The following is a 13,007-nucleotide window of genomic DNA, read 5'->3' on the forward strand; positions in this document are numbered from 1 at the left end:
AGTAGAATATAAGTTCCCTGAGGTCAAGAACAGTTTCATTTTTGTCCTTATAGCTCTAGTAAAAGAATAGTGTCTGACATGTTATCAGGCTCTTAATAAATACTTGTTGAAATGATAGCTCTCTACAAATTATTAAAAATGAAAGTATAAAAACTGATTAAGTTCAGCATGAAGTTAAAATTAAATTGTGGTTGAAAATATACTGTATTTTTACTGTTGGCATGTTGAAAATTCTATTAAAGTTATTAGAAGTAGCATTGTTATTACCAGACAGAATGGTGTAGTGGAGCCTCGCCATGACCTGAAAGCCGATCTAAGAGCCAGGACAACGTGGGCTCCAGAAGGGCCTTAGACATATAGTAGGTGACCCTGTACAGGTCATGCTACCTCTCAAGTACCAGGCAATTCTAACCGTAAGTTATAGAACTGTTGAAAATCTATATTGGTAGGAGTTTCTTCACTCAGAATTCCTCAAACCAATAACAATGCTAATAATATTAGCTAACATTTATATGTTGTTGTTCAATTGTATCTGACTCTTCGTGACCCCATTTGGGGTTTTCTTGGCAAAGACACTGGAATGGTTTGCCATTTCCCTCTCCAGCTCTTTTACAGATGAGGAAACTGAGGCAAACAGAATGAAGTGACTTGCTCAGGGTCACACAGCTATTAAGTGTCTGAGGCCAGATTTTAACTCAGGAAGATGAGTCTTTCTGACTCCGGGCCTGACACGCTATCTACTGCACCACCGAGCTGTATTTATATGTGCCAGGCACTGGGCTAAATGCTATATAATCATTATCTCATTTGATCCTCACAACAACCTTAAGAGATAGGTGCTATTATTATGCCCATTTTATATATCAGGAAACTGAGGCAAACAGAGATTAAGTGATTTGCCCAGGGTCACAGAGGTAGGAAGTGTTTGAGGTGAGATTTGAATTCAGGTCTTCCTGACTCTTAGAGCCCAGAGTCTAGGCCCAGCTCTCTATTAAAAAAAAAAAAAATTACAGATCTCTATCATTAAAAGTTTACAATAAAGACTACAGTAGTAAAAAAAAGTCCCTATGGAAGGTCAGACAAAGCTAAAAAATAGATTGTTTGCCTAAATTCTATAACTCTGAAAAGTTACCCTTTTTCCAACTCAAGCTATGCATTGTACACCATCCTTGGTTGTATACTATTATCACAATTTAATCTAACAGATTATTTCTGTGTTTAGTTTTAGTGAATGAATGCATCAAATAGGGTCTTTAGTGTGGGGAAAACAGAAGACTTCATCCTTAGACAAACAGAATTAGACGGAAAAAAGAGCAGAGAACTAAGATTTCAGCTTTTAAAAGGGAAACACAGCTTACTGTTGTTCTATGGCACCCCCTAATGTTCACATATGGCATATCACTATAATAGCATTGAAATGATACAGAATTAAATAAAACTTGGAAAACAATACGAAGTCAAAATGTAAAATTCATGAAATTTTTTTTCTTTTATGGTTCCAGTGGACACTTTAAAATGGTATATAATTTCATTCAATTTACTGGAATGTTAGTTGAAAAAAACATGTGACAAATGCAGTAAAGAAAAAAGTTAATTCTAATGGCTAAATTAATAGAAAAATTAAATTTTTGGTAGTAGCATGAAACATCAATGAGGCAGAGAGTGATTTTTAGAGAGCCTTCCAGAATCAAACTTAGAAAAAAAAATAAAACAAAAACAAACAAAAAACCCCAAAGTTTAACCTGGATATGTTGTTGTAGTTATATACAAAGTGTTTTGGCACTGTATAAGTAAATATACAGTAATAAATCACTGTGTACTTAAATAAGTATTAAATAGTAAGGCTAAAAAGCTCTAGACAATCTACCTATCCCAAATGTTTAATAAAAGAGAATAAGAGAAATTAGCAAAGCCCTATGATGTTGAGAGTTTCTATTACACAATAAATATTTTAAGGTAGCCTTGCAACTATCCAAATTGTTTGCTCCACCTGTTGGCTAAATGCCCGTTATTATAAAAAAATTTCAGTGTCAATGGGGCAATGAAGACATTAAAGAGAGATGGCAATAGCTATCCCTCCCTCATTTGCCTGTTGGGCTACCCTCTTCCAGACTATGTAAGCAAAATGGAGAGACTGCAAACTGAGATGATTTTATCCTACCTGCACAGATGTTTTAAGAGAAGACTGCCCAGGAGATGCAATATGAGAAAGAACATCTTATGGCTAAAGCACATTGGATTTTCCTGTACAAACAAGTATTAAAGAAAGATCCCTTTTATCAAAGGACAATTAAGAGTACACTGTCATTATGAAAACAGTAGCCAAGACGTTTTGCAACACTAGCAAGATGGATATATTCTGTCAACTTTGTAATGATGATTTATATGACAAATAGTTTAAGTTACATTTAGTGGGAGTCCATTTTCTGTTTACAGGTATGTCTCTTATACATAAAGAGAGTATTTTGCAAATAAATGGAGAGAAGATCACATTCATCTCTTTCCAACATGTTTTTGGACACAAAGTCTCTCAGTGCTCTGCTTCCTTTTTGGAGGTTAGTGCTAAGCAGCAAGTGGTTCTTACTGTGTATAGATCATCCCCATGCCTGAGATTTGCAGTAATGCAGGACCAGCTTACCATCACTGCCAAAACACTACAAAAGAGGGAAAAAAAAAAAAAGAGAAAATACAACAAAGAATTAAGCTCCACTGCACTCAGCCTCAATGTGTAATCTATTCCTCAAAATGAAATTAACACCATCAAATGTCATAGACCACAAATATTTTGCAATATTCCTACATATATGTGAGCAAGTAGATTATAAGCATTGCAACCTTAATCTGTTAAGCAATGAGTGCTTTCCTTTGACACAATTAGGAATACTTAGTGAATTCAGCCATTTCAACCGTGGACAGAAGTATACTTTCTTAATCTTGCTCATACTGAATCCAGCACTAAAATGGTATATACTTGAGATACTTTTTTTACTGGTAATGAATTTAATTGCATTTAGCCACATTTCCTCTTCCCATTATGGTTATTGTTCTAATTAGTAATAATAATCTAAACTCACATTTGTCAGGTGTTTTTCTTACAACTCTGTGGGAGAGTACAGGTATGTATTTTACATGTAAATGTATTATATACACATATGTATACATATGTATTATATGTATTTTACAGATAAGGAAACAAGTCCATAGTAGAGGTTAAGTGATTTATGTAATGTCAGACCTGAGGGCCTCTCAAAATTGAACCTCTTTTTATCTCAAGTCCAGCATTACCCTTCCTCCCCCCACTTACACATACTAGGCAGCTGAAAGACAAATGACAATCTTGACTAGCCATTTCCCCCGAATCATCCAGGAAATGCTGGACAATTGACTCTAGGAAAAAGTAAGAAGGGTTGGAGCTAGTTAAGACATAGCGATAACAAACAAGATGAATCAGAAATCCCAACAAAAAATGACCTCAAAAGATATATTGAGATTTGGTAGGTCAGGACCTTTACCTGGAATACAGCTCTGAAGGGATATACCCCACAGAAAAGGAACAATATAGGAAGAAGAGGGAAAGAATGAGTAGCAATTTGTATGAAGAAAGAACCCAATGAATCAGAGGGGGAAAAGATGGGGATGATCTGGGTGAAGATCAGTAGAGAAAGACACAGAAATGCTACTGTTATTGAACAAATAGAAGAAACAGATGAGGAATCAGGAAGATTAGAAACACAATATAGTAATGGTGGAAGCTTCAGTTATGTGGACACCTGATGGAGTTCCCTCTCTCTCTTATAGAAGCAAAGCAGCCAGTAATCTCCTGGTTTGCCTTGATAATAATTTCACCCTTCAAAAGAGGGGAGGAACCAGAAGGTGAACTGTTCTACCAGACCAAATTCTCAACAAAATGGTGAAACTGATTGTTGAAATAGAAATGAAGGGATCCTTCACGGTTTTGACCAATACTAATTTGCAATAGAGGAGAGGTGGGCACAGTCTGACATGCATTCTATTATTCAGAGAAAGGTTAGATTGAATACCATGGCCTAAATTTTTTTTATAGAAATAGGCTCAAGAGGAATGAGAAGCCTTCATGAATAAAATTCAGAAGATACAAAGAGAAACTTTGATGAAGACAAAAAGATGGTTATTATCTTAAGATATAGTTATATATATACATAGAGAACTCACTGAGCAACTTAAATTTTTAAAAAGACATGAACAATAGACAGCAATGAAGTCAAGTAACAGAGGATGACTACAAAAGCATGGCATGGTCCTATAAGAATAGTGTTAGGTATACTTAGGTGTTCTATAGTGAAAAATGAGCTGAGACTAGTAAAGAAAAATGGACCACAAAAGCTAAATTGGGTTGTGTGTGGGGGAAATATTGAAAAAAAGATAGGACTACTGTTTATGATAGATGAGATAATGAAAGACAGAAGGCAGAACTAACTGTTCTACTCTTATTTTCCTTTGGTTAACTCTGCTGAGAATAATCTTTGGACTGGGAAAAAAAACCACCAAAAAAAAAAAAAGGCTAGTTTGTAATTGAAACCTAAAATAAGTAAGGAGATGGGAATAGAACACCTTGCCACTTTTCATAAATTCAAGTCACCAGGTCCAGACAGATTACATCCCAGAGTACTGAAAGAACCAGCAGATTTGATCGCTGAGACTCTGTTTACTGATATTTGAAAGATTTCAGAGAACAGGAGAGGCACCACAGGTCTAGAGAAGGCAGAATGTTAACTCAATTTTTAAAAAAGTGAAGAGAATGTAATCTACAGACAATATATCAATGAGGTGACTTCAAATCTTGATAAAATTCTACTTTGTGTTAATGGTATGGGGGGTGAACATCTAGAAAAAGAAAACAAACAGCTAGTATAGCTTCATCAAAAACAATTTATTTAAGATGAACCTCATTTTCTTTTTGGACAGGTTACTAGACTGGTAGATCAGGGGTATGCCAGAGTCAGCTTACTTGGATTTTAGCAAAATATGTGACAAAATCTCCCACGTGATGGCTGTGGACAAGATGACAAGGGCTAATGCCACAGAGAAAGGTCAGAGAAATGAATTAAAAGGTGGCTGAATGACCAGATCTCATTAATGGCTCAAAGTCAACTTGGATAGAAGTTTCTAGAAGGAGATGTGCTTGTGTTGTTTAATATTTTTATCAATGACTTGGATAAAATTGTAGATGGCCTCATCAAATTTCCAGATCACCAGTTTATAGATATACAGCTGGAATATACTTTTAGAAGCCAATTAAGTTCAACAATTTAATTTTAGAGACAGTTAAGAAGGGGCCCAGGCAGGTTATACTAGGTTATCCAAGGTCACATAAGTAGTGTAAGTACAAAGTTAACATATTATATGACAAAGCTAAGATCCAAAACAATCTCGACAGGCTAGAATGCTGGTGTAAATCTAATATGAAATTTATTACAAAGAAATATAAAGTCTTACATTTGGATTAAAAAAAAGTCAGCTCCACAAATATAAGATGGGAGGAGGGCAATATAGCTAGAGAGCAGTTTATTTGAAAAAAATCTGGGGGTTTTAGTATACTGAAAGCTCAGTATGAGTCAACTGTCAATGACAATTATTGTGTAAGATAGCAACTAAAAATCTAATGTGACAGGGCGATAGAGATACAGTATCCAAGAACCGGAAGGAACTAGTCCCTCTATATTCTGCCCTGAACAGATCACATATAGATTACTATGTTCAGTTCTAGGCAAGATATTTTTTGGAGAACATTGCTAAGTTGGAAAGGGTCCAGAAAAGATGAATGACCAGAAGTTCATGCTATAAGAGGTTCAGTTGAAGGAACTGAGGATGTTTAGTCTGGAAAAGAGAATACTAAGGGGTGGAGTGTGTGTGAACATGTACGTGTGCATATGAGTATATGGAGAGAGAAGAGCTGTCTTCAAATATATGAAAGAGTGATTAGATCTGCACTTCTTGGTCCCAAAGTCCAGAAGTGCAGAGATCCCAGATTCTGACTTGATATAATCAGAGTTATCCAACAGTGAAATGGGTTATCCTGGGAGGTTTTTATCATTAGAAGTCTTCAAGCAAAGACTGGACAGTCACTTGTTGGGGTTGTTGCACAAAGGATTTTGGTTCAGGTAGAGGTTATACTATGAACCTGAATATTGGTTTTCCCTCCAATACAGTTCAAAGTTACATATACAAGATCATTATGGACAGTAAAATATCAATGACCTAAGATAAGCAGAAATGTAACTTATCAATAATTTATCTATATCCACTATGTAAAGGTTGAAATTAATTACCTCATAGAGTGTTCCAACTTCTTGATCTGGTGAAGGAGCAAAGGACTGATTCACATATATAAACTATAAGGAAAGAAAAAAATGTCATTATTATCCAATGTCATAATTATCCAATCTTCTTTCATAGCTCAGCATCTTGAGTAAACAGCGTTTCTTCCAATTCCTGATCACTTACATCTAACTCTTTGCTCTGAGTCTATGGTCAAAACTACTGTATCATTCTGGTTACAAAGAAACCTGGAAAGAGATATATACTGATACAGAGTGAAGGGAAAAGAACCAAGAGAACAATTCCTACAGTAACAATAATATTGCAAACACAAACAATCTTGAAAGAACTTTGAGATGCTCAATAACCAACCATATTTCCAAAGGTGCAATCATGAAGTATGCCACCCACTTCCTGATAGAAGTGATAGACTCATTTTTTGGGGGGTGGGGTGGGGTGTGTGTGGACAATATGGAAATTTGTTTTGCTTGACTATGCAAAGTTGTTACAAGGGTTTTGTTTTTCTTCTTCCTTTCCAAAGGAGAAGGCGAGGGTGAAAGAGAGAAAATAGATTTTTAATTGAATGAAATTTAATTATTTTTGAAAGAAAAAAAAAATACATTTCTCCAGTTTCATACTTTTCCTACCTAAGAGTTTAGCCTGTTTTTGCTGCTTTAAGGTGTTATGAATCCTATATAAGGAAAAGAACAATGTTGCTCACATACCAATTGTTCAGAAGCCACAAGTTTAAGAAATTTTTTGATGAAATCAATGAGACCCTGAATTGTTCGGGTTCGTTCTACAGCCCACTTCTTTGTTTTCATTATAGGGGTGTCTCCAACAGCCTTTAGTAGAACATCAACTGTAAAAATAATGTGAATGACAATTAAACTGAAATAGGTAAAGAGAATGAGATATTAACAATTAGAATACTTAAAAAAAATCACTAACTAGTTTCTTTTAATAAAGCCTGGAGTTGGCCACTGTGATGACTAAATACTTTAAATATTACTTTTTTCTTGTTAATTACTTTTTCTTTGTCCTCCAATAATTTATAAGTCATTACAAGGTTGCCCTTTAAAATCTAGTTGCTAGCTCTAAAAAATTATGTCAAGTCAAAAGCCTCTCTGAACTGAAAGAAATAACTGAAGGGAAATGGTGCCTTCCAGAGATGTCCTGTTTCCCATATCTTCCTTGTACCTATGGCCAAAAGCTGGTAGAATTTAAGCTAGCTGGCCCATTTTCACACTTTTCATCTCATTCCAGTCTAACTCAAGCTAGGACTCATCCCTTCTAACACTTCTCCCTTTCCTCCACCAATTCTCTCACTTCATTCCATCCAGAGTTCAAAAGTTTAGCCTCCTGTTGTTGTTGTTTGTCCTTCCTTCTTGAAGAGGACTGTGATATCAGGGAAATGATGCTGTGACTTGCAAGTGAACTGGATTTAAACGAGGCAGGGCTGTGCAAAGCCACCAGCCTCACTTTCTCCTCTGGAGCCATCTGGATCCAGTGACAACATATAGATCAGAATGGCTGGAAATGGCCCTGGATGGAGTGGGAGATCTTGGCTTTTTTAAAGGTCTCAGTTTGACCGAAACAATGCCCATTCAGTGACTAAGGTTAGGTAAGAAACGAGACAGAGAATGGCTTTTTTACTTGGTGAAAAAAGAAACAGCTTAATAATGATGTTAAGTGTCATGCATTTTGGAAGCAAGGATGGGGTTCAGAAGTAGCAGTGATACTGATAGGGCTTTCTTGCATTACACCTTCTTTCCCCCTGCACTGGGAAGTTTTCTTACATCTTACTCTCCACAACATACTCTTCAGTCTAGTGACACTGGACTTCTTGCAGTTACACAAACAAGACACTCACCTCTTGGCTCTGGGTATTTTTCTCATGGAAAATTGAGTTCAACTAAAACCCCACATTCTATAGGAAGCCTTCCCCCACTTCTCCTAATTTTTTCTTATTTATCCTATGTATAACTTGTTGGTACATATTTGTTTGCTTGTTGTTTCCCGCTTTAGAGTGTAAGCTCCTCAAGGGCAAAGGTTGTCTTTTGCCTCTTCTTGTATCCCCAGCACTTAGCACAATGCCGGGTACACTGTAGGTGCTTAATAAATGTTTACTATAAGTGGATACCAGAAGTTAACATACAGAGGTAAAGAAGAATTCCAGTGAAAGTGAACTCCTGATAGAAAATATTACATACTAGATATTACATAGTTATTAGAGGTGTTGAGTTTTATCAGTTTTCCTTTCCCTTTCTACAGGCATTATTCTAATTCAAATTCAAATTGCTGTTGTTCAGTCACATCCAAATCTTTGTGACCCCATTTGGGGATTTCTTGGCAAATATACTAGACTGGTTTTGCCATTTCCTTCTCCAGTTCATTTTACAGATGAAACTGAGGCAAATAGGGTTAAGTGACTTGCCCTGGGTCACACTGCTAGGAAGTATCTGAAGCAAGCTTTGAACTCAGGAAGATAAATCTTCCTGACTCCAGGCCTGGTACTCTATCCACTAAGCCACTTAACTGCTCCAAATCCAAATCATCTCTTTCTATACTACTTTAAGAGTCCAAAGGGCACACAGCTATTAACCAACTTCCTGTACCATGGTTCTAATGTCATTCTTGTATTTAAAAACCTTCAATAGTTCTTCTACCACCTATACAATAATGCAGACTCCATTAAGCAGGCATTATCTTTGTAAGAAATGTTATATAGCCTCTCTAGAACTTGACCTAAACCTACTTTTTTCCATCTTGACATTGCTCACCCACGGGCATTCTATTCTTCTGTTCCTGAAAAGGCCCTGTACATTTCTATCCTGCCCCTCCTTGTGCCCTCCTTCACGTCAATCTCTCTGCGTGGAATACTCTTATATGACATTTTTATATCTGTTAAAATCCAATCTACTGTTCAACTAATCAATTCACAAATTTATTGACTGCTATATGCTAGGCATTGTTGTAGGTTCTGGGATACAAAGAGAAAAAAGCAAAAAATTTAGATCCTCCTGAAGCTTATAGTCTATCAAGGGAAATGACAGCTACACACACATATTAAACAAAATACATACAAGGATATACAAGGTATTGTGGGGGGCAGGGATGGTGTGGAGATGCAGAAAGCTTAACTTAGGAAGTAAATTTAAGGCTCTGTTCCAAATCCACATCCTCCCAAAGCCTTCCCCATCCTCTCCTGTGTTATTTTTAGGTCTATTATCCTTAGAATTTCAACAGGAACCCTCCATTTAGCGCAGCCTCAACCAGTGACAATCCAGACAACACCTAGAATTACAGTTGGTAGTTGTTTGTGCAAATTTCTTATCTATATACTAAAGCTCAGATCTTCCAGGCCATGAACCACTTTTTGGTCATTTACACAGCCTTCACACCACCAAGAGGAGGCGGCCCCAATAACTGTTAAAATCCAAATCAAGGATGCTTCATGTTCCTCCTGCACTTACAGCGGGGGGAGGAAGGGAAATTAGGGAAATTCAGGGCTGCACCCTCTCACTGCCAATCTGCTCCCCAATCTTGAGCAGCCCAGACGGCTTTTCCCCTCACTTCTACACCAGACGCAATAAACAGACCCTTATCCTTCTCGGATCAGACAGGGGTCCGAGGCCCGCCAAGTTGGTCAATCTTCATTTTTTAGTGGTCACTGCCCTTTGTGCAGTCACACGTCCATCGAAACTGACCTGTCCCAGACAAAGGGAAACAAGGGAAATTACTTTTTTTCTTGGCGTCGCCGGTGGGTTCCTCTGTTCCAGGGGAGACGGCGGCAGAGGGTGCCGGCTCCAAGGCATTCGTATCCGAGCCCACCTCGGGGGCTCCCTCCCCTGCGGCGGAGCCCCCAGGAAGGGACATGGGCGGTCGCTCGGGCTCCGCCATCCTGCTCCTCGGCCTCGGCCTCCGACCACGTGCAGGGGCGGCGGTGTGTGTGCCGCGATGCGAGACCCGATACCTCCCCCGGGCTCGGGCTCGTCTTCCGGGGAGAGCTGAGCGTACAGCCCCTGCGATCAGAAACACGCGGTCACCACTGGCCTCGTCCCTCAAGCCCCTCCAAGCCTTGGGGGCGGCTGGCGGAGGTTAACAGAGTTCTGTGAACCCGGGGGGGGGGGCGCCAGAGGCTGGAGGAAAATGTCCCTCGCTCTCTGCCGTCTGCGTCTGCGCAAGCGTCCCCCGAGCCGGTGCGACGTCTGCTTCTTAAGACGCAAAGTTAGCGTATCGCCTCTTCAACAATGACTTTACAGTCAATACCGACCTTCTCCCTCTAACCTCGAAAGCCGTCGGGCAGTTATTAACAGAGCTCGGTGTCGAGAGTGAGGAAAATCCCCCGGCGCTTTCTGCCTCAGCCTTTGCACCCTTAAGTCCGAGTCTGCGCAGGCGCTCCCCGACCTCTCGCACCCCGTATCGCTTCCTGCCCTCTGTATTTGCGCAGGCGTTCTCCAGGCGCTCGCCCCGACACCCCCGCAGCCGGCGCAGGCGCTCAGACCTCTTCTAGACCTCTGCTTCTGCGCAGGCGCCCCTCGGAGCCCGGGCCAGGGCCCGCCTGGCGGCGCGTGTGACGCGAGGCGTATCCGCTTCCAGCTGATCCAGCCTCTGTCGGGTTCGCTCTCCTCTCCTCTCCCCTCCCTCTCCGGGAGCGCGCGGAGGGGGCGGGCGACGAAGCGACTTGAAGCAGAAGAGGTCTGTGCTGGCTCCGCGCGCGCCGCCCGGGACCCAGCGCCCACCCGGCCACCCCCTCCCTCCTCCCAGACCCTTCCCCTGCCGCGGGCTCCATCATGATCAAGGCGATCCTCATCTTCAACAACCACGGGAAACCCCGGCTCTCCAAGTTTTACCAGCCCTATGTGAGTATCCCTCCACGCCGTGCCTTCCTGCTGCTGCAGCCCCCACGCCCCTCGTCGCCTCCACCTCTCCCAGCTGCAGTCCCGCTCCGCTTCTCACCGGTACCCCGTGCCTGCCCTGGCCATCCACCTGCAGGCTCTCCCCGGAATGTGGGTCTTCTCCGCCCATCCTTATCTGACCGTGAACGTGGCTCCCTTTTCCCCGCCCGGACACCTCCTGTTGCCTGGGCGCGCCTTTCTTCTTTTGCACCATCCCTCTCCACTGCGCCCCCCTTCACTCTAGAGCTAACCTCTCTCGTGCAGTTTGATTGCATCTGTCTCTATGCCTGTCGCTCGGGCATATGTCACCCGGCTAAGGAGAAGTCACTTCTTAGCTCTCCACGGGGATGGCTCTGTCTGTGCCCGCGGCGGCGCGCGCAGGGCTCGGGTTTGGCCAGACCTCCCAAACGTTTTGTTCATTCAGCCAGCATTTATTAAGTACCTGCTGTGCGTTGGGTGCTGGAGGTGCGGAGACAGAAAAAAAAAGTTCCTGCCTTTAAGGAGCTTACCTTTCCTTTTGTGGGGAGGCGACGCGCCCACAGAAAAGTATATTGATCATAGGTCAAAGTGATTTCAGGGAGCAGGACGTTAGCTACTGAACGTAGGTGGTATATCAACTCGAATTGAGCTCTGCAGAGAATCTGTAAAACATGGTTGAGGTGGGAAGACAGTCAGGATATAGGGGACAGACAGCCCGTACAAAGGCAGGAGATGGCATGTCTGGTAGAGGAGAACAGCAGCTGGAACTCAGAATATGAGGAGGGAAGTACTGTGCAACGAGGCCGGAAAAATAGGTTGGAGACAAATTTAAAAGCTAAAGTGAGAAATTTGTGTTTTATCTTAGAGGCAAGAAGGATTCACTGAAACTTCTTGGGCAGGGGAGTGACGTAAAAACATTTTTTCCTTGTTGGATCCAAGGTTCCTTATGGACACTACCACTTTCTTAATTCTAACTGCAGTCTTCATTTCATGTGCCTGATTTTCTGGTGCGTCTCATTTTTATGTGCATGGCTACTATGACTTTGGCCATTCCTTATGAAAGGTTAAAAGTGATAAGGAGTCTATAGGATAACTTTTTTTTTTGGCAGCTGTTAATTATTCACTGCTGAGGTAGCTCATAAAGTTTGTAATAAGGCTAATTAGAATTGTGCTTTTCTACTTGAAATATAGATTTCAGCTTCAAGGGGCATTTTTGAATGAGGAACTTTGACTGTTTAGCAATCACAGGGATCTGTCAAGGTGAGGCAGTTGTAGAAATGGTAAGACTTACTAGACTAGAGGACTTGAGTTTGAGTTAATTCACTGTCACTACCTATTAGCTGTTGTGACTTTGGACTTTTCTCTGAACCTTACTTAGTTTCCTCATTCATACAGTTGGCTAATAATATTGCCCTGCCTATCTCTGGAGGTTGAGAATGTCAAGTGAGATAATGTATGTAAAAGCACTGTATAAATGTAAAGTATTGTCATCATTCCTTATTGTCTTTCAATGAGAATGTAGGACTATTACAATGTTTGTAAAACACTTGGCTATTTAGCAGAGAGCACAAACATTATTGGTAAAAGCAATCGCTGGTTCCTTACCCTGTTTAGAGAGAAATACATTAAAAATTGATCATGTCATATTGATAATGTTTATATATTATGAATATAGAATGTAAGCTCCTTGAGAGTGCAACTGTTTTCCGACTGTCTCTGTATCTACAGTGCCTAGCACATAGAGAAGAGCCACATTCACTGTTGGGGAAGGCACAAAGGGCTGGGCCTTCAGTGGAAAGTATTTAGAGAGAAAAGAGATTGGATCACCAA

General features: G+C 40.6%; 2 protein-coding genes across 3 annotated transcripts in view; one reads left to right on the top strand and one right to left on the bottom strand.

Annotated features, from left to right (window-relative positions):
* Nucleotides 1-1,322: 1,322 nt before the first annotated feature.
* ATG12 (autophagy related 12) lies at nucleotides 1,323-10,753 on the bottom strand. 2 transcript variants are annotated; one of them, XM_027874327.1, is made up of 4 exons: nucleotides 10,008-10,753; nucleotides 7,023-7,159; nucleotides 6,309-6,371; nucleotides 1,323-2,654 (listed from the first exon to the last, which is right to left on the bottom strand). In XM_027874327.1, the coding sequence occupies exons 1-4, from the start codon at nucleotides 10,198-10,200 to the stop codon at nucleotides 2,595-2,597; spliced, it is 453 nt and encodes a 150-aa protein (XP_027730128.1). In that variant the 5' UTR covers nucleotides 10,201-10,753; the 3' UTR covers nucleotides 1,323-2,594. The 2 variants fall into 2 exon arrangements, with proteins under 2 accessions (XP_027730128.1, XP_027730129.1); XM_027874328.1 differs by having other exon boundaries at nucleotides 10,041-10,750.
* A 264-nt stretch (nucleotides 10,754-11,017) lies between these two features.
* Nucleotides 11,018-13,007, top strand: part of AP3S1 (adaptor related protein complex 3 subunit sigma 1) — a 95,667-nt gene continuing 93,677 nt past the window's right edge. Inside the window, exon 1 of the mRNA XM_027874862.1 lies at nucleotides 11,018-11,162. Within this exon, the coding sequence (XP_027730663.1) occupies nucleotides 11,094-11,162 (69 nt within the window). The 5' untranslated portion in view covers nucleotides 11,018-11,093. The remainder of the gene's footprint in view (nucleotides 11,163-13,007) is intronic.

Source organism: Vombatus ursinus, unplaced genomic scaffold (assembly GCF_900497805.2).
Source record: "Vombatus ursinus unplaced genomic scaffold, bare-nosed wombat genome assembly UNPS02014807.1, whole genome shotgun sequence".
Lineage (NCBI taxonomy): Eukaryota > Metazoa > Chordata > Mammalia > Diprotodontia > Vombatidae > Vombatus > Vombatus ursinus.

Bases quoted from the DNA above. Each gene is read 5' to 3' on its own strand.
- ATG12 (XM_027874327.1), bottom strand. From the start codon at position 10,200: ATGGCGGAGCCCGAGCGACCGCCCATGTCCCTTCCTGGGGGCTCCGCC. The intron at 7,160-10,007 runs GTCAGTTTCGAT...TTATTTTTACAG, and splicing joins TTTCCCTTTGTCTGGGACAG to TTGATGTTCTACTAAAGGCT. The intron at 6,372-7,022 runs GTATGTGAGCAA...CTTTCCTTATAG, and splicing joins TTGTGGCTTCTGAACAATTG to TTTATATATGTGAATCAGTC.